This window comes from Achroia grisella, unplaced genomic scaffold (assembly GCF_030625045.1).
Source record: "Achroia grisella isolate CSIRO2021 unplaced genomic scaffold, CSIRO_AGI_Agris_v1 utg903, whole genome shotgun sequence".
In the NCBI taxonomy this organism is placed as follows: Eukaryota; Metazoa; Arthropoda; class Insecta; order Lepidoptera; family Pyralidae; genus Achroia; species Achroia grisella.
The window spans coordinates 204972-229857 of record NW_026713061.1 but is presented as its reverse complement, the minus strand read 5'-3'; the positions used below and the strand labels follow the sequence as shown (position 1 = coordinate 229857).

The 24886-nt window shown below is 32.0% G+C and overlaps 1 protein-coding gene across 6 annotated transcripts; it reads left to right on the top strand.

The window, feature by feature from the left end:
• The first annotated feature begins 87 nt into the window (after nucleotides 1–87).
• On the top strand, nucleotides 88–24826 carry LOC131853620 (rho guanine nucleotide exchange factor 6). 6 transcript variants are annotated; one of them, XM_059204583.1, is made up of 11 exons: nucleotides 93–250; nucleotides 577–795; nucleotides 1123–1285; nucleotides 2027–2245; nucleotides 2590–2788; nucleotides 3163–3384; nucleotides 3866–4078; nucleotides 7210–7477; nucleotides 8225–8425; nucleotides 9811–9834; nucleotides 22215–24826. In XM_059204583.1, the coding sequence occupies exons 2-11, from the start codon at nucleotides 612–614 to the stop codon at nucleotides 22466–22468; spliced, it is 1947 nt and encodes a 648-aa protein (XP_059060566.1). In that variant the 5' UTR covers nucleotides 93–250; nucleotides 577–611; the 3' UTR covers nucleotides 22469–24826. The 6 variants fall into 6 exon arrangements, with proteins under 6 accessions (XP_059060564.1, XP_059060563.1, XP_059060568.1 ...); XM_059204582.1 differs by having other exon boundaries at nucleotides 8216–8425; XM_059204581.1 differs by lacking the exon at nucleotides 22215–24826 and having other exon boundaries at nucleotides 88–246; nucleotides 9811–10659.
• Nucleotides 24827–24886: the final 60 nt, after the last annotated feature.

Below are 24886 nucleotides of genomic sequence, written 5' to 3'. Positions count from 1 at the left end.
TGCATAATCTGACATATCTGAATTATCTGAGTTCTGACAGTTTCTGACATTCTCTAACTGCGTTGTATCTGTGATGTGATTTGACAGTATGATTATAGATGCTTTGCTTTCCTTGGTTATTTTTGGAATCTTTAAATTCGGATGTAATTTGTTACTTTTTGTAAGTATCTTTTTTCAAAAAAACATTTGTTTTTAATAATTACTTATTCATTACTGATTAAAGTGTAGATAAATATAATATACTAAGTATGTAAGTGCTATTTTGCATGAATGATTGGCATTACTATTTTAGACCTGACACTACTCGTCTTCCTGTTAAATATCCACATACCTATTGAGAGCAATCCCAATCTTTCTAGATATTTTCAATGTTTGTAATATGCTTCAATTGTGACTTACATATTTCTTAATTCAAGTACTCGCCTATATACTGTTTGTTAGAAGATTTTATAAAATCTAAATTGTAAATTTTAATTTTCTATTCAAGAGTTAAATTATTTTCTCTTTGTACAGTTAAAACTTTTCATTACTATGTCTATTATTAAACAGATCTAAAATTTTTATATTTCTTTTCAGAAATAATTATAACATGGTGCTATACTCTAAATAAAATGTCTGCTGAAAATTGCTTGGTAAAAGCAATATATTCATTTAAAGGAAAGAATAATGACGAACTATGTTTCAAGAAAGGAGATATAATCACTGTAACACAAAGGGAGGAAGGTGGATGGTGGGAAGGTACTCTCGGTGAGACCACAGGATGGTTTCCCAGCAATTATGTGACTGACTACAAAGGTAACTACCTAATTATTTGACATGTGTCATTGATAATTATTTGTGTTTTTGTATAAGTGAATAGGTAGCAGTGTACCCTATAACCTACCCTAGTACATACATTATGCTTTACTTTGATGGGGCACCAGTGTAGCATAATAGTATGATTACGAACTCAAGACAGTGAGCCCATCATGATATTCATAATTCATCAGGAATTAAGTACTTGGCTGTCCAGAGTGACTGCTTGGAGGTCTGTTGCATAACTATTTCCTAATAGTAGCTCCCTCTTCCCCAAATGTCAAGTATTAAATTACTCTTTAAATTGAAAATCTTTTTAATATTTAGATACTTCTGGTTCTGTCACAACATCACCAATACGAGCTGCTTCCGAGATTCAAGCATTCAGAAATGTGGTGCTCAAAGATATCATTGACTCTGAAAAAGCTCATGTGGCAGAAATGCAAGGGCTTGTCAGTAACTTTCTGCAGCCTTTAGAAAAAAGTAATATGTAAGTTGTTTATGCAGTTATTTCTTTTGAACATTTGTTAACCAATATTATATGCAAGTTTATAGTCTTAATGTGAATTAAGTTTTTACAAACTTTTTGTCATTGATTTCATTATGTCATATTTTATGAACAATCTTGGCATATCCTATTATCAAAATTATCTATACATATATAAATTTATATAAGTGAACTAAAAGATAACAAATAAGTTTTTATGTTTTATTTGATTAAGTATTGGGTATATATTTTCGACAAAATCATGCTAAGATTATTCACTGAATACACTATTAAAAGAGGTATCTCTCAACCTATTTTTTGCCATGTCTCTTCAAAATGAATGGAATAAATAATACTGATAATTAAAAATATAATATGTAGTTAACTAATCATATTATATATGTATGTATATATTTATTTATTCTTTTTTGTACACATGCAAAGGAAAAATAAACAGTAATATGATATATGTAATGTGCAAGAGTGAGGTTATCTCTATGAAGATATTTCTTCCAGCAAACCTAGAAAATGTTATAGAATAATGTATTCACTACATCTGCCATAAATCTTATCTTATTATTACAACTTATACAATGTTGTATAAGTTGTAATAATAAGTCAAAAGTAAGAATTAATAATAATATCTATCATTAATAATCATTATTAAATTTAATTTGTCCTGTTAACTTGGTGGGTGCAAAGTCCCTGACCTAGAAAGGTTGTTAATAAATAAATGTTTTTTAGACTTACGAGAGATGAGTTTAAGCAGTTAACAGGCAACATCAATGAAGTACTCCAGATTCATGAACAATTCCTAGCCTTATTAGAAGAATGTGCAACAAAAACTGGCCCAGACCAGAGAGTGGGTGGTCTATTTTTGCAATGGGCACCTAAAATTAAATCAGTACACCAAACATATTGTGCTGGTCATCCTAAAGCTGTTTGCATACTTGATAAATATAAGTAAGTATAAATTTGAGTATTACGTAACCTTAAGTGCATGTCCTCCCATTCCTTGAAACATTATTAAGATAAATTACTGCATTGATCATAAATAATATATATCAATCACAAAATGTGTTCAAAATTGTTGATTCTTCTTGCTGGTTTTCCTCCTATGTTCATTTCAATTACCAAGATATTACTGCACCAGTTATATTAAACAGCTATTAGATACACTTATAAATTGAGTTTTTTCATTTTATAAATTGGTTTTAGTGCTTGTCGAATAAAATTCAGTACAACCTAGTATATTACAATCAGAACTTTTTTGAGTTATTGTTCTTTAATATTATTTCCAATTACAGAGAAGAACTAAATACATGGATGGAGAATGCAGGTGCTGTCTGTCCAGGAGTGCTAGTATTAACTGCTGGTCTATCAAAGCCATTCCGGCGACTTGGTAAATACCCTGCTATGTTACAAGAATTGGCGCGACACGTGCACGAAGCGCACCCAGATAGAGGTGACACACATCGGGCATCTGTCGTTTATAAAGATATTGCTGTAAGTTACCTCACTTTTTAATTTTTTACAATGATTTTCTTCTTTTGTTTACTTTCAAATTATCTGTCAGATAAAACATTAGGGTGAATTAAGCTATATAGATATTTCTTTGTTTATCTTATTTCTCTCTTATTCTATTTACCTTTAAGTTTACTTTAAATTTCACTACAATGTCTCTGAGATGGGGTCTTGAATACCTAAGATACAAATCTTCTAATTTTGGGTTCAGTCTTTTGCAAATGTTATAATATAATACATGCTGCAGTTAAATATTAAATATACTATATGTTCCAATAGCATTTAAAATTTCTTGGAGAAATAAAAAATATTCATCCATTCATTTAATGATATTTAATATTTATTTATTGTTGCAGAGTGCTTGTTCAGCTTTGCGTCGCCAGAAAGAACTAGAGTTGCAAGTGATAACGGGCGAAGTTCGAGGTTGGCCTGGTGGCGAATTATCGGCTCTTGGTGACGTGCTTCACATGGGAAGTGTGGCCGTTGGCCCTTCACATCAAGATCGTTACCTTGTTCTTTTCCCTTCATCTTTATTATTATTGTCAGTAAGCAAAAGAGTTTCTGCTTTTGTTTATGAGGTGAGTAAACAAATAAGATTAGTATAATCATAGTCAATACGAAGTACTAATATTCATGTATCCTGTAGTCCACTACACTACCCCAGGATCGACAGTCATACAGAGCATTTCATTCTATATGTAATATTATCTTGTGAAATTCTTTGTATAATGTTATATTGAAGAATGATGCATTTCTTTTGTGAAAATGAGTCCTCACTGTACTCATTTTCACAAAAGAAATGTATCATTCTTCAATATAACATTATACAAAGAATTTCACAAGATAATATTATATCAATATCCCATTAAAATAGATGAGGTCATCTGCTTTAATGGTATACACTAGCAGGGCACTAGTAGAGCAAAAAAGAATGAAATCACTTTAGTTATGGGTTATTTACCCCAAATTATGCCAACGATCTAGAAAATAATCCCCTACTTCCCTTATTAAGATTTTGGTTGATAGTTTAGTTCAAAAATTAATGATTTGTTCTTTTAGGGTTGTCTTCCCCTGACGGGTATAACAGTTTGCAAGCTAGAAGATACTGATACTAGAAAGAATGCATTCGAAATAAGTTCACCCATGATAGACACCATAGTTGCTGTGTGTCAAACAAAAGCTGAGGCAGACAATTGGGTCAGTTTGCTTCAGAAACACTCGAACACTAGTAGTCCTTCTCATGATCCTGGACAGCCACAGTCATTGCCACATGTAAGTTTTTTATATCTAACTATTATACAATTGGTTTATTACTATGTATATTTATTTTATTTGTTACTATATTTTATACATAAAATGAAACTAAGGTATTTTATAATGTTACATAGCTGACCCGATCTCCTTCTGAAGGGGCGTTGACTAGCATCAACTCTAGTCGCCGCAGTTTATACCACGTCACACTGCCACCACCTAGTTATCCCTCTGCATCACCATATTACTCACTAACAAAATATTTTGCGAGACTTGTTAAGAAAAAAGTAATAACGAGGCGAATGTTGCGAAAATTGTTACACGAAAGGACATGGGCAAAAGCGTTCGAGTTATCTGGATTCCCAGTCATGAGACGACACAAGAATCGCATACGATTGAGAATAGAAAACGACGGCGTTGTTGGTACTGAAACAGAATGCTCAGATAGTGATGAAAGTGACAGGGAAACTGACACTACAGAAACCCACACCATGTCTAGTTGCACAGATATTTATTCTGCTGGCTGTTCAAAAATACTTCGACAGAATGCTATGGACAATGCTAGTTCTCGAACACCGTCCTCAGATTGCAGTAGTTGTGGCAGTAATTTTGGTTACGTACGGTATTTCGATAATATCCAGGATACACCATATGATACTTGTCAACAGGAACTGAAAGGTGATTGTACGAAAAATTTATTTCAAAATATAACTTGTAGAAAGGAAAGCCACAATACAGTCAATGTGATAGATCCAATATTGACGACACAGGAACAGAAGGATAGCTTGCGTCCATTTCTTCAACATTCCGAAAGTACAGAAAATTCCAGTTTCGAAGTTAGGCCTTACATGGCCTGTGAAGATTTGGTGAACATGGATCAAAATACACAAATAGAATCATACCATCGAAATAACACTAAAAGTGAAACTGATTTTATTCCTACAAGACGAAGTTTTCCCAATTGCAGTGCAAAGAATGCAATCCCCAAACTTTGGAAATCGTCTGATGAAAGTTATTCTCGAGAAGAACTAAACAGTGATGAGTCTAAATTAATTGAGATAGTTTATAATTTATCTCCGCCATCGCCAAAACAATTTCGATATAGCGCAATTGATTCGATTATTATTGATCCACCACCAATGTTTCGTAATGAAGACGATGATATGAAAGTCATAAACGTTAATCTTAATACAAAAATACCTTTTCGAAAACATTCATTGAATTCTGATAAAAGAATCAGACGTTCTATATCTAGGTCAATGGTCGAAACTGAAAGCTTCAATAAGAATGATGAAAACCGTATCCAGAGGATGAGTTCGCAGTCAGAAAACAATAAAGTACACAAGAAATGTGAATGCTGTAACAGATCTCTCTGTCCAAGTCCTAGATCTTCAGATTCTGGCGTTGCGGGAAGTTGTAATTTGACATCTCCTGACTTAAATATGCCCGATTATTCTAGCTCGGGTAACGCCGGTCATGACTCTGATAGTCAAGACAAAAACCTGGACCATATAAAGGGTTCTATAACTAACATGTCCCAAGGTATCTACGATAACGATCGTCGCAAAAAGCTAACCTTATCAGAGATAGAGGCGGCTAACTTTGAGGATCAATGCAGGTGTACCTCGCCATTTGGGTCCACGGCTAGGACATCATGCGTGACGAGCGTTACATCAGAGAACAGCCTGGACGTATTGGATTCGACAAACGCTAATGTTACATCGACCTTCGTTTCGAATCCACCAGTGTCTTCATCCCAAATTAAAAGGACATCTATTAGGAGAAACATTGATAATTATAAGCCTGTAATAAAATTGAAACCAGATCCGCCACCTAGAATTTATCGGAAGCCCAGTACACATTTAGAAATCCCTAAGAATGTCCGCCAAGCACTGCCGTGCCAATGGAGTACCCTGAATATAACCGAACGCACGAAGCCCAGTTTGCATTACCACATGCGCATATTCAGAGAGAATACTGAGATTGGTAATGGAAGACAGTCTCGTGTGGATAGTCCTCGTAATCGCGATGTGTTTAATAAGGAAAACAAACAAACTGATGAATCACGTAAAACGAGATCTCGCAGTGAAGATTTATCAAAATTGCAAAAGGGTTTGACTGATATGCAGACGGGATTTGTGGTGTATCGTTCAGATTTGTATGCACACTGGTGGATGAAAGCAAAGTTACCGATTACCGTGGTCACCGACTCAGGCAAGGATTATTATTTTGTAAAGAGATACTGTGTTATGTATCACTGGTTTGAAGATAATATTGCCTTGAAGTTTTGTACCCGCTAGATTAATACTGTCATTAGAGTTACCCCAGTGTTGCAGTGCTTTACTTGATCATCCTTGCCTGTGTTTATATTCATCTTACTAACAGAAAATACATCACTGCAAGTAGTTTCACATCTACTAACATATTAAGATATGTATAATGCATGGAAATGCTTGATATTTCCTATTATTTATTCCTTGTAATGAAGGCTAGGAAAAATCTCCTAATGGAATAGGGGATGATCAAAAACATTAGCAAATTGTTTTAATTAAACATAATAGAGAAAGAAATCGCAATCGGTGATGAATAACTTCATTATAGGTAAAGCAGACTTTCTGATTTTATCATTCCTAAGCCAAAATAATTGGATATGCAAACCAAATTTACATAGTACATTCTTTAACGTGTTGCAGTACACTAAGAATAAGAAGGGCATTCGAAATGTTATCCCCTATGCGATGATCAAAAGAATGTGTCAAAGTAGTTAGCTAAAATGATTAAGAACACATGTTTCAGTATTTTTTGGCAAATCACCCAAACATTTGGAAATTTCCACGGGAATGGAAAATAACAAATTTGCGCTGATGAAGCTACAATAAACCGCTACTTATAAATATTACTAGTATTATAAAAAAAATCATTTGTGGAAATTTAGGCTTCGTACGTCAAGAAAGTCTATAAAATGTTGACACTCCTGAGTCTACTTCTTACTCCTGTTCCATGTGTATATATGCTATAAAAGTTTTTTTCTTATTTTGTGTACTTTATGAAAACAATATGTGCAAAACGTGCCTGGGCGTTTATCAATACTTGTTTTGTAAACAAATGTTTGGTATTTTGACATTTAGTAACCACAGTATCTTTTTCTGCAGATGGCCATGAGCGACAGTAATAACTCAGATATATCGTCCGGTCTAACCAGTCACAAAAGATCACACTCATTCAACAATCATCAAAGCTATACTCAACATACGCAACAAACACACAAAAACAAGCAAAAGAACCAGTCGGCGCGCTGGCTATTAAATTCCTGCGACTCCCTTGATCAATCGCCTGCCAAAACAAATAAAAGTCCTATCGGGAAGAAATTCTCATCTGTTGATTTCATCGATAGCTCTGGCTCGAACTACAGCAATAAAGGTGAGCAAAATATTTTGACCGTATTAGTGGTACAATCACGTTTAACGAATATGTATGTAAATATTTTTTTGTCATTTTTGGTACCTTACCACAATGCTATTATTGATACTATAACTGATTAATACATATGAGTAGTAAGCAGTGTCACTGTGGCAAAGTTGTAATTGTGAAATAGAAAAATAATATTTGAAAAAGGAACTGTTTATATTCTTAAACGTAACCCATTTAATGAGCTTTTTATTTGGAATTTATTTAGGTTGTAAAAATTAAAAAGCGATTTCCTATTTTAGTGGCTATTAAGAAAACAATAAACTTAAAATTTCATACACTTTACTAAGACTGTTGCCAAATAAACAGTTTCTATGTTTGATTTGTTATTAGAAATGAATGCGATATTAATTTTATTTATTATAAATTTGTATTATGAATTATTTTATTATAATATGTAGGTTTTTGTGGCATCTTATAAATACAATGTTATTCCCTTTTGTACTCCTTGGAAGTAGTAAGAGATAAGGAAACAAACAACTATAAATATATTAATGAAAGATACGGAACATTCAACATAGTAGACTAAATTCTCTTGTTATAAGAGAGAACACACAGTAGTGAAATGACAATGTGATTTTCTAATAATGATTATAAAAATGATATACTCCATATAGTAATTAAAGTAAAGTTATTAAATAGTAACCGGAACAAATATGGACATAGCATACCACTATAATAAAACAGCAGTTCTTGTAGGGTGGAGCATAACATGTTTGCGGCCTGCGCCACCGCTTAGACCGCAATCATTTACGGTCGGCTCGGACGAAAATATCGGTCCGACCCACCCTTACGCACCCCACCAGCGGAAGTCAAACTCTTACGAGGAAGACGCACTGATCCTGAAGGTTATCGAAGCGTACTGTACTTCCGCGCGGTGCAGGAACGCTGTCAGTTCCGGTGAGTATTGCTACAATATTCTATCCTATGCTAACTCGTATTATGTAGTTTTTCTATGTTCACGTTCATATTATAGCGATTATTTGCTTAACTAAAGACCCTTAAATTACTTTCGTTATAATATGAAAGTGTACAATACAATAATAACCAAGTAATAGTAAAAAACGGTTTAAATAATTGCTAGAACATCAAATATATAAATGCTAGATTATCAAGTAAAGCTATCATTAATAAGCATCATGTAATGTATAAGCACTTTGCTTAATTAGAATGCATTTTAATTAATCGTATTTAACATTAGGACGGGAAATTTTTTCTACTAACATGACTGTATTTATTATGCAGTACCGAATATACCACTGGAGATAATCGAGTCTACAAGGAGGAGACAGGCAAAGTCAAGAAACCGTATTATCAGTTGGTTTTTAGAATGAAAGATCTGTATTTATTTGTACAAAACCAAATTATCACTAGTCGTTAAAAAAGAACGCTTCAGAGTAATTGTTGTACAAATTTAGTTGTTGGTGTAATATGCACCTAATACAATCATCACTGTAACTATAATACTCAATATATTCGCATACGTATATTAATATATGCACAAGTATCTAAATGCATGATAATGCGGCATGCTTTAATTATTCTATCCTACTCACTATACTCGTATTCGTAGATCTGATTGGTTAGATTCCATATAAAAAAGTACTTTGAAGTTGCGTAAAACCATAATATAATTAGCAGAAAGTTTAATTTCTTGTTTTATATTACTTAGTTAAATATTATGTACCAGTACAAAGTAGCTAGTCACGTAGTGTTATTAAAGTGTCCAAGTATTTCGATTTTCTTATTTTGCTATTTATTTATTTTGTCGATAATTGAGAAAGCATTCGAACGTAGACGACAATTGAGAGCGCATTTTTATCCAATTTAAGAATCAGAACTAGGTTAATGTTTACTTTGACTGTGTTAGTGGGCGTCCTTGCGCAATACAAGTCGTTTGTAACTATTTTATTTTGCTTTTTTCTTTTATAACTTCTCAATTAAGGAATCTCGGTCGATTTAATATAAAAATGGTCCCTTATGATTTCACGCTATTTACAGCAGTCATCAAAAATAATCTCACTGTTTTCCGTTATTAATGCATTTGTGACGTAACAAGCATTATGCAAAAGATATTCTTGTAACTAACAAACGAATAAGCCTTGACCGCGCTCAAACCTCGCTATATTTTCGGCCTGTCACCTTTCACATTAAAACTGTTCGTGATTTACTTGAAAATGTTCCATTATATTAAATGCTAACCATTCGGGCTTCTATCATTATAATATGGTAGTCTGAATCTTTCTATTTTGTTACATGCGGCTGCCTTTATATCGCACCTGCAGTGGACTGCGGCCACTTTTCTCTCGGTAAAGTACAATATCACGCACCCGCTACTAACCTACCTCACTATAACTATACTAAACTGAACTTCGTCCAGCGATGTGAGACCCCAGAATACTCAGGCTGTAGCAAGACATCGAAAGTGAAACGCAACAAGAGCTCGTCGGCGGCGGACGCTTACCTGTATCGTGGGCCGGACACGAGGAAGCTACTAACAGAGCGGAAGTTTCAGTTGAATCGTTCCAATCCCAATTTGTGGGAGTGTTCGGATGAACGTAGGGTGAAATTTAATTGTGGACGCGAGCGACGCAGCGGGTCGCACCCTAGCCTTGCGCCTCTGCGGACCATGCTACATGCGCCCGCGCCAGTTCCCGCTCCCGCCCCCGCTTCACGATCCGCTCGCTCATCGACGTGGTGCTGCGGCACCTTCGTAAAGCAGCTCACTAAATCTCACCATTTCGATTGACATAAGTAGTTTTTTCATCATATATTTGCTCAGTTCCCCTATTGTTCCTATAGATTTTAAATTAAACATTTCCGCCTAATTTCCTAATTGCTCATTTTTTAATCTGTATCCCATCCCCTAAATAGAGGTGTGCGTGATCGTATGATCATTGACTGGGTGTTGCATTCTCAATTTTGACAATAACCAAAGCTGATTTCCATAGACTAATATAATAAATGTTTAAAACATGCTACATATGCATCTCATTATAATAACTACGTAATAATTTATTATTATGATTATATTGTTTATCGATAATACCACGAACAATATAAATGTGATTTGTAATAATGGTGTCATTTCGTGAAGACCATTTTTAAGGGTTCACTGTCTGTTAAAAACGTGTTATCTATGTTAACATAGATTTCCATATTATTTCTATAGTGCATGTGTGCAGTATTATAATAGTAATTAGTTTTGCTTATTAGATATGACTATCATTCATGGTGCATTAATATTATAACATATAGATGCATGGTTTGGTTGTAATTTGAAATATATTTTTAATTATATATAATTGTTATAATACACGAAATAAAATTTATTATAAATATTTGAATATTTACTATATTTAATTTGGCGATATTTTGTCGACAAATAGTGTGATATAAATATAGCTTTATAAACATAACGTCATTATCCGAAACGGTTTTCAGTGTCGTTCCACGAGTGAAGCTATTTTAAGAGCTTCTAGTCAATCCGCCATAATAATATTAATTAGCGCTAAAACGATAATATCTTAGAAATTTCGACTTAATTGAAATGTAATTGCAAATATTTAAACGAAGCATTTTATATATTATTCATATTTATATATAAAAACAATACTGTAGATTGTTGTATAATTAAACTTTTACAGATAATTTTGGTAAAACGTAAAATAAATGTTTCGAGTTTTACTTGTGAATATTATATATAAAGAGTGTAAATATATATCTATATTGTTATTGTTAATATTGCTGAGTTTAATATTCACTTATTCTTGTGTTAATAGGATTATAGTAGACTATTCTATTTTAGTCTACAAATTCCGCAACTTCGACGGCCCCAGTATCCTCTGTACGCCATTATATTTCATTGGGATTATTATCCTCTATTTGTAGGTTCTACAAAGAATCTATATAAAAATATACATTTTTCTAGAACCAAATGAGATTTACATAGAAAATATGTATTGCTGTGTATTTATTTATTGATTATATGGTATTGATTAGTGAAGATGAAAATTGGAATTGAGACAACTGCCCCACTTTTATACAATAGTTCATATTTTTTCAGAGATCTGTGTAAATTCCCTCGTTTGCTATAAGGTCGAAATTGTCTATATACATATATATATATATATATATATATATAAATATATATATCTCAAAGGTGACTGACGTAGTGATCTATCAACGCACAGCCCAAACCACTGGACGGATCGGTCTGAAATTTGGCATGTAGGTAGATATTATGACGTAGGCATCCGATAAGAAAGGATTTTGATTAATTCTACCCCCAAGGGGATAAAATAGGGGATTAAAGTTTTTATGTAACTTTGTCAATTTTAAACCATTCGGGCTGAGCTTTGCATGCATAAAGCTACTATGACGTAGGTATTCTCTAAGAAATAATTTTGATAAATTCCACCTCTAAAGGGATAAATTAACGCGAGCGAAGCCGCAGGCAGAAGCTAGTTAATAATCATATATTCAAACTAGCGGTCCATAGTATTTGCATACATTTTTTCGTTCTTCAGAACACTAAGAAGTATGCAGGAAATTAAACTACTTTTCATATTTATAATCTAATCTTAGATTTTTTAATAATAGTACCATAAATTTACATGTAATGATTTTTAAATAGACATATAAATCATTTATTTGATTGTTACTGGGGACATAACTTCACGCATGTATTTAATTAATGATTTCTAATCATAAATTAAATACATACACAACTCTAAACGCGAATAACGTATGTAAAAAAATTGTACCTATATTGCACAGATAGTTATTTAATAACAACTACCTACAGGCAGAGACCAAAATTTTATAATCATAGGCTTTTTGCACATGTCTTATGTGATACTAAAAGAATAGTGTTATATGATCAACGTTACCGACGTTGATCATGTAACACTATTCTTAAGGTTTGCATGACAGTGTACCTATTTAAAAAAACCCTGCGGACGTTGTCGTTACGTGAATATCCATGCGTTGCAAAATTAATGGTTTATGTGTCAACAGATGATGTTGCATACTTATCTAGGTTTGTTACCGGTGTGTTGATTACACACCACGTCATATGTTGAGCGGAGAGCGTTTATTCTTAAAAAGTCGAGAATGACCGATCGGATTTTTTTATTGGTAAACGTAGGAGGCCCGAAGGTCGACCTTCGATGAAATTTGGTCTCGATCGGTCAAGCCATTGAGGAGTATCATTACAAAGAATGCAGATCTGATCTGGAAGATCAATATGTAATGTAAATTGGACTGTAGGTGATAATTTTCAGACCAAAATGACTGAGTGTTGTTCAGTTACATGAGTACTTTCTATTGCTAATTTTCATGCTCTTATTGCATTTCCATTACACATAATGTGCCTTATATGCTTATTACATTATCACCATCAACGTTCATAAATTCATTACCTCCGTTTATTAATTTTCTGACAGACATGTGTGTTATAAGGATCTTTTACATGAATAAAAACATATTGTACCACGTTAATAAAATAATGCAAATATTTTTGTGAAATTATATTATACCAAATAAATCAGCATTATATTAATCTTATCATTCATAAGTATTACGTGCAATTCTTGTTCCCAAGGAAAATGTCTTATTTGCCAAGTTGTCGCTTAGTATAGGCTGCTTATTAGATAATTTCTAATTGTAATTGTCGACCGTCGAGCCTTCTCTCAGCGATGTATATTTTCTATTATTACAATACAAAAAGTATCTTAATTAATATTGTTGTTGTTATATCACTCTTAACGTGTTCTTATGTGAATCACATGTGCTAATAATTCATGGAAACAGTATAAATTCGCAAGTTTATATTTTTATTAACTTTTAACAACTAAACTAAGTTTAGTGAAATTTGATATAAACTCAGATAGATATTACGAGAACGGACATAGGCTATGTTTTATCTCAATAAATAAACTAAAAAGGGTCGTAATAGTGTGTAACAATTTGTGCAGACAAAGTCCGAGCATACAGCAAGTACATTAATATCTATTAATGCTATTGTAAACTTTGTATTTTACGGACGACATAGGCAGTTTGTTTTACAAAATATAAAACCATTTGTTACCATGATTTTATATAAAACGGAATACACAATTCAGCTGTGCACCTGTCATACAAAATCGGATATTTCATAATAAAGCCACACTCAAAATGGTCGCCTGAAAATTTATGATTCTGAAGTACGTAGGTTAGTACTTATGGTTATATGGTTTACCAAATTCAATAGTATTATTGTATTTATATATCAGTAGGCTAATCGAAATCTCGTCATCTAGGTTGTGTCGACCTATAAATAATTTAGTGAATGATATACGCCGGGGATTTAAATAGTAAATCATGTCATTACCACCTGTATTATAAATATGTTATTAGTCTTTATTGTTATGTATGTATGCACTATATGTAGCTTGTCAACCTTAAAGTCAAACGTCAGTTAAAATAATCTATTCACATTCACTGTTGGCCACCTATGCATATCAAAATTTTTATCACTATCCTTACCGTCTAGTTCGGGCTGCTAGTTAGTTGAGAAGCGGTAGTTGAGAAGATCTGGCGAGAAATCGAACTTGTATATTGTTTTATAATAATAATATAATTATCTCAGGACAATTTACTTTCATTCATGCCGGCCGTAGGTACTTGATAGGTGGTTCCTAATAAAAAAAGTGAAATTATTAAAACGTATATCAGAAATATTTTTCACTAACTAACCCTCGCAACTTTCTCGGTATCAAAATTACTTGACAGTTATCATTATATTTCGCCCAATTTACATAATATCTTTTCATCCATCCATACTCACGAATTTTCGCATTTAAAATTATCCTATCGTACAATTCCCATTCCCATAAGAATTAACTTTATCTACACTATATTTGGGGACTAAAAGTTTGTATACCTTAAAATATAGGACAGTTTATTGACCTAAATATTAGAACTACTGAGCCCAGAGAAAGCGTGGCCGGGTCAGCTAGTTATATATACAAAATAAAATGTATAAAATGAATTGCACATCGTATATCTTGTCTTGTGTGTATACACACCTACATCAGACCCAAATTGGTTAACTAAATTATTCATTTGGTGTTTTCCTTCTGAACGTGCTTCTGTGGATTGTCGAATTATGTAAAACATGGACACGACGAATTAGTCTTGCGAATAATAAGTTCGTGACTGGGATCGCTCAATTTAGTTCGCAGCTCTCTTACGAACTCTTATTCTTTGAGTTCGTTCGCTTCAGATAGGAATCAGAGACAGGCAGTAGGTTAGTCAATTTCTAGTCAACTCTTTTTTTCTTACAACATAGCAAGTTTTTTTTTCATTTCACTACACGAGCTAAAGAGCGTAAGATCTAAGGATTAGATGGCGTAGTTCGTTATTGGGAACGAACTTCCGAACTAGTTCATTCGCGAACTACATAAGCCTATGAGGAATACCTAATAGACACAAGTGGAGCGGGTTATTAGATTGTGCTGTATGTAATCACAACAGGCAGCGGTCGGTGCAGCGGGCGCGTGCCATTCATTTATTATTGAACCGGGTGCCGTAGTGCACTGCATTGCATCTAACATTCATAAATGTTCGTACATTACCTTATAGCTGTGCCAATTCCAACTTCAATATTGTCCAAATTTTGAATTTAGAAACATTGAACAAATACTGCGAACAATTTAAAGGAGTTTATTTGTAACCAATTTCGTTATAGCGTAACCGACGAACAGATATCATGTTTAGTATATATATACATAGTATTTGGTAAAGAGAAATATAGATATAGCTATCTAGGAAAAGATGAAGTGGCGAGAAGAAGTTATTTCTTTTATTAATTTGGTTTATGATTTGCAAGCATCATTTGTAAACAGCATTTTTATTTTGATATAATGCGCATTTTTTTTATAGGATACGGATACAGTGACCAATACAAGGTAGGGATAAAAAGATATCTTCAAATAAATAAAAATTAACCAATCATAAAAGCATAAAATATTAAACAATCCTTTTATTCACATTTTAATAAACTTCAGTAACATTTTCATTGCGTGTTCGGCTGTAATAAAAAATATTCTGTACTGAAAGTGAAGTAATAATTATTTACTTTCAGAAATGCATACGTAGGCCTTACCATTTCATTAGAGGAAAAGGGAACTAAAAATAGCAAATGTCAAGCGAACCGAAAGCTGATTAATTGAAGTGGAAACTAAAAATTCGTCTCACTCTCGTAATATGTACATTTTACTTACTGTAATTTCTGTTGAGTAAACATTTGTATACGTTCTGACATGAAACCATTTATTAAATGAGCTAAAATTTTTTAATAACTGATTACATATTTTTGTCTTAATCGAATGTTTTTGAAATCAAATTCACATGTTTCAACAAAATAGTTACTAATAGTCAATATTATTTATATTATCATGTTAATATTATAGGTTTCCACAAGATAATAATGTATTATAAACTTTACCAATACTTTTGCAATCTAAAAAATAAATACATTCATTATAATTAATGACATAAACTGATTCCAGAGGTAGACAATAAATAATTTAAAAAATAATTCGCACCTTTTATTTTTTAATACATTGGGTCGTCTCATTTGGGCACATTTAATTTAGCCTCTCTTCAGAACATTCCTAATTTGGTCGGTGTAAGTTCAACGAGGGATCCGTGTCGCTTTTACGATAAAATATTGCGAGTAAATATTATTATGTGTCCAACTTTGTTATACCTAGCCAACTTGTATTTCATTGTAGTACATTGTGAGATCATTGACATATCGATTTGTTGCTGTTGGCACCGAAGTGCGGTATCGCGCGAACTCTTGTACTTTTTGAGAATTTTGTAGGTTCCTAATAGAACTGTGTTCGTCTATTTTTCTCTAAATGTTGTTCTAATTGAGAAATATATTTTAAATTAAAACAAAGATTCAAGATTGTACTTCGTCGTGTACGATTTGGATAGTTCTTTTACGGTTTTTGTCTGTGAATGAACTCTACTATACTCGAATAAAACAAGTTATCCGCATCTGCCTGTCTTCGCTTCTTACTTTAGAACTATGGTACAGAATTTTATAGTAATTTCAGATCTTATGGTATATTTATACATATGTACAATATGCATTTATATATGCTGTTTCTAAATTATCAGTATTCCCTTCTACAGAGCATAGTATTAAATACTTATAAATTCGGTACGATATGGATGGAATTGTGTATGCCTTGTTTACCTAATTATTATTTTCATACAAAAAGTAAGTTTAAAAAATTACTGTTGCCGATTCTGTCACTATATCATTTGGTAGGAAGGTACGGTAAGGAATCAATGAATTGTTTTAATGTGAAGAAATTTTGGTCATAATATATTTTGTTTTTTCGTGAATTGTGGAACTTCCTTTATTATTATAGTAATATATATAAAAACACTATGTCCTATGACAGGGAATACAAATAATTTAGCACCTTATATAGATATGTAAATGTTATTCAACTTGTAGGTACTAACTCAGAATGGGCCGCTAGTAGGTAATATATCAGGGGGAGTCTATGCGGATGCGACCTCCGCAACAGTATATCACATCACATATATTATGATGATATATATATATATATATAGTACCAGTTTGTTTCGAATATCGTATTATTTATAATATGTAAAAAAATATTCGAATTATATTTTCCCTAACTCAATTCAAATTTTCAACTTCCAATCATCTGTAGGTATCTATACCAAATTTAATATAATCCTGCACACAGTAATACTTCGCTGAAAACTATTAGGTCAATGAGTACTTATCGAATCGAGTGAAGTTCGTAATTCCTTGTTTATTGAAAACAATTTGCAATTGCTGGTTGGTTAACTATTTACACAAGATTGATATTTATAAAATTACTATTCCTAGAATTCATTTTGTATTAGACGGAGATTACTCATCTATTATATAAACATTAATTATAATGGAACGGCAAAGGAATTAATAATTAATAGTACCTACTAATAATATTTGCCATTTTTATAATATTGTTGAACGTCACATTTAGCTTAATTCAGTCCATATGTATTATTTGGTGTTGAAACGAATTTACCTTATATTTAATTTTTATTTTATGTTCAAATTTACCTGTATGTGAAGTTTATATACTATATATTAAATTTTATATCATATTCAAATATATACATACTTCACTGGATGTCGATATTCTTTGATCTTCAAAGAATATGGCCATCACCAAAATTTTATTCGTGGCAAATTTACGTACACGAAAAGAAAAGTGAGGGCAGCAAGTAAAGAAGATGTATTCACTCTTTTTATTATATCTGGCCTGGCCCGGCGGTGTTCGTTATTATAAATATTTTAGCAGTTTCACTCTCGACCGTACGTGATAACGGCTACCAACTACGCGGATAAACTCAGCGCGTTGACAATAATAGGGGTGACTTCATACACGAATTCTGTAATTTATTACGAACATAATCTGTTTACATGATCTTTATCTTAACTAATAAACACCTAATGTGTTACTAAAACGGCTATAAACTTCTAATATAATTAGAATATAACTTTGTAAACAATAGTGTATAACAAACTTTATTTATCTGAAGCATACTAACTTAGGTGTAGTTTGTTTACCTTTATGTGACATATTAAGTAAAGAATCTCAGTATGTCATTTTATAATTAGTCCTTCAAAAATCCAGGTACAAAGAGAATACAATACTTGTTTTTTGCTCTTGTTCTTTTTGTTAACTTGTTCATTTTAAAAACTGTTATTTCCTTAAAAAACACACATACAATAACAGTATATAACGTATTTAGGTAGAGGAGAAATCGTTTTTTTATATATTTATTATATACCACAGTTACTTGTAGAGAGTATCTTATATCACTTACTATAAATTGTATTAAATTACTAACTTTTTCATTAAATTATTCTTAATTATTATCTTCTTGTGTACTATGTGAATGTTGATATATAATATTGTTGATATATATATCTATTGTATAAGAATTATTTATTATATATTATGTATGTTATTATCACAGATCATTTATAAATTACTGGATATTTATGAATTATAATTGCATAAAGATTTTGTATTAGATATTTACAAACGTATTCTAATTTTATAATCTATATTATAGGTATTTATAAATGTATAATATATATACAAATAACTCAAAAAAATAAAGTAATATTGAGTTAGTACAGATCTATTGATGTTTTGTAATATAGTGTGTGTATTGAGTAGTGGAATTTTAAAATGATATTTGGCTTTTGGTCTTTTTACGAATTATTTTATAATATTTTTTTTATAATTATAATAAAATTATATATAATTTTTCACTTTTCCTACAATAGTTATCCAGTAATTGTGCAGATAATTTATAAGCTAACATAGATCGGAATTAAATGTTATAAAAATAGAGGTATTAATTTTTTATAGTCTACGCAGACGAGAGTGAATTCTCACCATTAATATTTTTCTCCAGAAGACTTACACAGACGGGAGATTTAATCCCTAGTCTGCGGATGCCAAAAATTACAATATTTAGAAACCCATACTACCATTTGTTTATAATACAGTTGCTATCTCTGTGCAACTAATCTATACAACATAAAACGTATTCAATCACAACGGAAAATATTATACTCCGCCAACAAACGCGGATAAAATCCCCCTCGTCTACGGAGCATAATATGGTCTGTTATGTGTGTTATATAATAATACATATAATATATATTTATTTTTTTATCGAATTTTATTGTAGTTATGTTAGCAGTTTTGAAATAAATTTCTTTTTAATCTGTATCATTAATGCTGTATTTAATTAACACACCATCTTTTAACACCTTTGTTCCTATGTCCTGTACACACAATTCTACAGTTCCACATGCATTAGCCCTTAAGCACATACACATTGATATTGAATTGACACAAATAATAATCTAACAATATTTGTCTTGAATACAATATGCAATACACTTAGGTAATACCTATCTTGAAGTGACTGTAACCAACATCCATTAAATTAAGTTATATTCCTGAATATTTTGACAGGCTTATCAAATATTAAATCACTTATCAGGGCTTTCAGAATTATTGGTCTATTAAATTTCTACGAGTAAACTGATATAATTGTTGTAATTCTATACTAATTAACCACAGTAGTTAATTAGTTTGCAAAAATGTAACATGTAATTAGACACACTGGGTTATCTCAGTGTCACAATGTGTCTACACTAGGTTCAGACGTCTTAACAATTAAACTACCATCCCTAAGATACAAATTTCGAACAATGATCTCCCTCAAATAGATAGTTATTAACGAAAAGGCGAGTTTCTACAGATGTCCTAGCGCATTTCGGAAATTGTAGCAAGCAAATACATCAAGGTTTTAATAAATCGAGTAGTGTGACAGCGTAATCTCAAAGGTAGGTAGGAGCCTCCCTTGTCACCTTAAAATTTGACAGACACCGCATTTTTTGCCGTAAATAAATAATAAGCGAGTAGATCAACTCTGGTTAACACTATTTTTGTTCTATAATAAGTTTTCATAGTTGCATTATAAAAACAAATACATAAATAAATAAGCATCATGAATTATTACATAGATTTCCTCACTTGTACTTGTAATCTAAGCATGTAGCATAAAGCAATTCACAGAAATATTCTTGTTTTCAGTGTATCTTCTATGGTAGACTTGCAGTTCTATTTCTATTGTATCTGTGACATTTATCCTTTAGAAACTTCACCTTTTTCCATGGAAATGGACCAGTTACTGGTAGGTAAACTATATACTTGTAGAATTGAATTAAAATAAATTATAACGAAATAAAACACAATCTTTTCCAGCACTAAAATCAGAAGCTTACTGCTTAGAAATAGTGACAAAATAGTTGTTCTATTGAATGAAAGTGTAATATTACTTCTTTTATATAAAAAAATATAAGTAATGAAACAGCACAGAATCATAAAATTGACATATTGAAAATGTATTTACTAAATATTATATTAATTTATTAGTCGTAGTCACCAGTTAGTAATGGCAACTATTGCTAGTAATGTACTATCATCAGGTCGACCTTCACTCTATGCCCGCTGTAGTAGGTACATCATGGTTAAGTCCTGTCACGATTGACTACCTGATCTGACTTCATGCTACTCTTATTGCCGTATCCTCCACTGGTCCCCTGTCAGCGTATACCGATACACTATATTAATATCATCCCTAAAAAACCTCTGCGGCAAAGTTTATATTTGAGTGACCTAGTCCCTATGTAGATAGACCTGATATTTATAAAGGTTGTTAAAATAAGAGCTAACAGCTTGCTGGGCCGCCATGAAGGTCTCACGTCACTAAATTTAAACTAACAATAATGTATAGTATAATAATGTATCTACATAATAAACGCGCAATCCCGTTTTGCTTATCATAATGTGAATAACGTTCGTGAACACCAGCTTTGTTTGTATTAAATTCTATTAATTGCAATTTTGCGTAACTGGATCCCACTATAATATTAATATAGCAAGGTTTTAAACCAGTAGCTACGTAAGTAGTTCCCTACCTATTACGAAATGTTCGATTCCCATATTTGGTAATTGATATTGACTTAATGACATTTAAGTCACTCATTTCTAACTAGTGTGGAAGAAATAAATCAATATGGTAACGAATAGCACGATATGAATATTTTAGACATATCTTTTATTTTAAAATTATCAACATTGGTTCGGAATAGGGGGAAGGAAGCGAGTAACATACTATACCTATTAAAATCCTGCTGTAAGGGATTGAGCATGAGTGATTTCATATAAGATGAAGCACATATTTTATTGCCCTCTCAATACCACGTCAATTTTTATTCTTTTGCAGTATTATTTGTTCTCCAAATCGAGTCTTATGACATTCTGGAAATGAATAGAAGTAGTGCCATGTGCTTACTACATCACGACAATTTGAATTATACATACGTGCAACATATGCTAATTAAATCAGTAAAGTTTTTCACTGAGAAAAAAATATGTGAAAACCCATGTACAACGTGAAGATATCGCGAATCATACCCTAAAATATACGTTATCAGAATCAAAATCCTTTTTGAAGTTGGTTAAAAAGGTATCTTTTGATGATTACCGATTTGCGTGTAATAATAGCTCCGTGAGAGCTAACGAGTTTTCACGTGGGTATTACGTGGTATTATCATAAATAAATTAATATACTATCTGATATTTCGCGTACACAATAATACCGTGTGCAAATTTAATTTATTTTAAAATCTTTGTTACGAAATAACGTGCTCATTTATTTCATATTACTTTTTCATATTTCGTTTTACATTTCGTATCAGTTATTATTAATTCTTTATTTATATGCGAAACAAGTTTCACATAATAATTATATAGTTTATAGTTCATGCATTAATACAAATACCGACTTTCTACTGACTGAGGTGGGTGTATACTGTATATATCATTTATATGGTTATTCAGAATAATAATTCATTTCATATTGATAATTTAAACTGCTCTTGTTGAATACTAACAATAAAAGCGATTACGTAGTGTTTGAGAACTACGGATTGAATTATCATCTGAATATCAAAGTGCACTGGAGTGTAACTATCGATTGATAACTATTAATATCGTGTTATGTATTTCAGAGTGCGACGATGAGTACCCGGTGTCGATAGAGGCACTAGTACGGTCACCGTCTCTGCCCGCCCACTCCGGTAATCACGCTGCGCCGAACTTGTGGACAGTAGTCATGCGCTTGCAGAACGACGTGAAAAACCTTAAACTAGATGTAAGGAATTTGCAGCTACAACTGACCGAGGAGAGACAGGAACGGAATCTTGCCATAGCCGCGATACAATCGAAAAATATATTCAAGGACGCAAAAGAAAGTAAATGTTGATGCGTCAACATTACTGTTTAGATAGTAATCGTTGTTAGCATAGACAGTATTCATATCTGTGTCGGATAATAATTGTTAATTACTGAATATAGCCTCCTCAGACTGCCATAATTGAACCCCATCCTACACATTTGAAATCCGAGTGTACCCTACAGTGTTTACTTACTTATTAGGGTATAAGCTAGCGATATCCTAAATGTAAATGAGTATCCCTATTGTAAACTCTAATCCCAGTTGATTGTCGAATGATCTATTGTTAATATAGCTTGCCGCTTTTTAGGACAAGATTATAATATTTCTGAGTAAACGTAATATTTAATCTATTCGTACATGTAATTTTATTTCTATGAATTTAAATTTAAATTGCTTAGATATTGTTTTGTACGACCTATAATATTTGATTTATAATGTAGAAATTTGTATTTTTCATTAATAAAATGTAAATATCACTATAATTATTTATTAATTGCTCTTTAAGGAGTCTTGCAAGAAAGTGTAAGTCTGTTCTATGTTATTCTAAAATATGAAACAATGTTAGAAACATCCCAATAAACCATCTGAGTACGTATCCATGTAATTAAACTGCAGTATCAGGCCCCGAGCTGTTCGTAAAGGGAATTCGTACTAAAACGGAGTAATATATAACTAAAACTATTCTAAACTATGTCGGGTTGTGACGTGCGGTTCGGTTCACTGGGTGCTCACTGGGGTGGACGGCTACACCACGTAGGTGTAAGCCAAAGAACAAAACAATGCATGCAGTCTAGATAAAAACAACCGTTTTGCTCTTTAAACGTCAATTCCCTTTTGGTTCAGCGATAGCTCGTAATAGATCAGTGTATTGCCATTCACGACATTAATAATTAATGCAAGTCGAGGGTTCTAAATACTGACTAGAGGTTTGCCTATTTAATATTCAATGAGCAAGTTTATCCAGCGTATTTGGAACTTGACATAACTCGCGTCCTTGTCTGTCTGGTTAAAGACAATATATGCGTTAATTTAAAATATTAGCAATCCGTGTATTATACTTATATTTTATTCAAATTCATGTGGCTAATTAGCGTGATTGACTCATAAAGATCCTGATATCTGTGAATTATATTTGTAAATATTAAATAGCTTTAAATATTCTTACCTTTATCGCTACTGCTAACAAAAAATATTTATTATGCAGCGTACGTATATCCATATGACTCATGATTGACAATGTAAGTTTGTTTCATTTATTTTAGTAATTATATTTATGTAGTCGGTTTTTGTCTCTATTTGTTTATATTATACTTGATTCATATGTATATTTAGATATTCATATAAAGATTTAGAGGCATCTATACAATATACAGTAGGTACAAAATCTATACTCATAAATTTATAAAGTAACTCTCTTTGCAATATGAGATAGTATACAACTTATTACATAGATACGGTCACAACATTCTAAGTAAATTACATTCGTAAGTAATGGATAGGTAAGTGTTCCCAAGACGAACAAATTCGATCCAATTATGTCTCTACATTGCTTGCGCCCTGGTTGATAAAATGTTGGAATGTTTTCATTTCTTTCATAGCTATCTACGGGAAAATTTGGAATGAGCGTCACCTTGTCGTCGGTACCGACAACAAACGTTAGCGTTTTAATTTAATTTTCAATTTACTGACGGCGTCCTAACGTACAATTTCGTATCTCTACTTGTAGGTATACCGTACTAAAACGAGTATAAAAGTTTCCCCTCTTTTTATCTTTCACAGACGAAGTTATTAAGTCCTCAAATAGGACTTGTTGCCTTTCGAAATTAAAACTTCATCTTAATTGAGAGTAGAGGGAGATAGCTATTTATTATGGAAGAGAGCCTAATCCCTGGGTCGGCCACTACGACAAGTCATTAATATTTAATTAATAAAATTTGCCGATGACGTTTATTTGTACTGATTTAATTAATAACCAACCAGTAACAAATGAATCTACTTTCAATGTAATAATAATTCAGAATAATTTCGTTTAACAATGTACGAAATGTAAACGATTATATAAAACGCCCTTATACAAAGGGTTCAAAGTTTATTATTTGATTACTGCGTATATATAATATAATAAATAGCACTTATGAAATATTCAGTGTAGGTATTTTGGATAATATAAAAAAATAACGTTTTGAGTGTTTATATAAAATAACAATTTATTATTTATAAACTATACAGTCAATGGATTTTCATAATAAACATTCAGACAAGTATACGTATGTCAATTCCTTGTCATTATTATTAATTACACTTTGGTTAAAATTTTATCTAGACTTTTTACAATTGGTACTACATAGTATAATCTAAAGTAAATACACAATAATACCTATGTATTATAATAAAAATTATATAATTGTCCAAGTATTTTCTCTAATTGATGGCACAATACGTAGT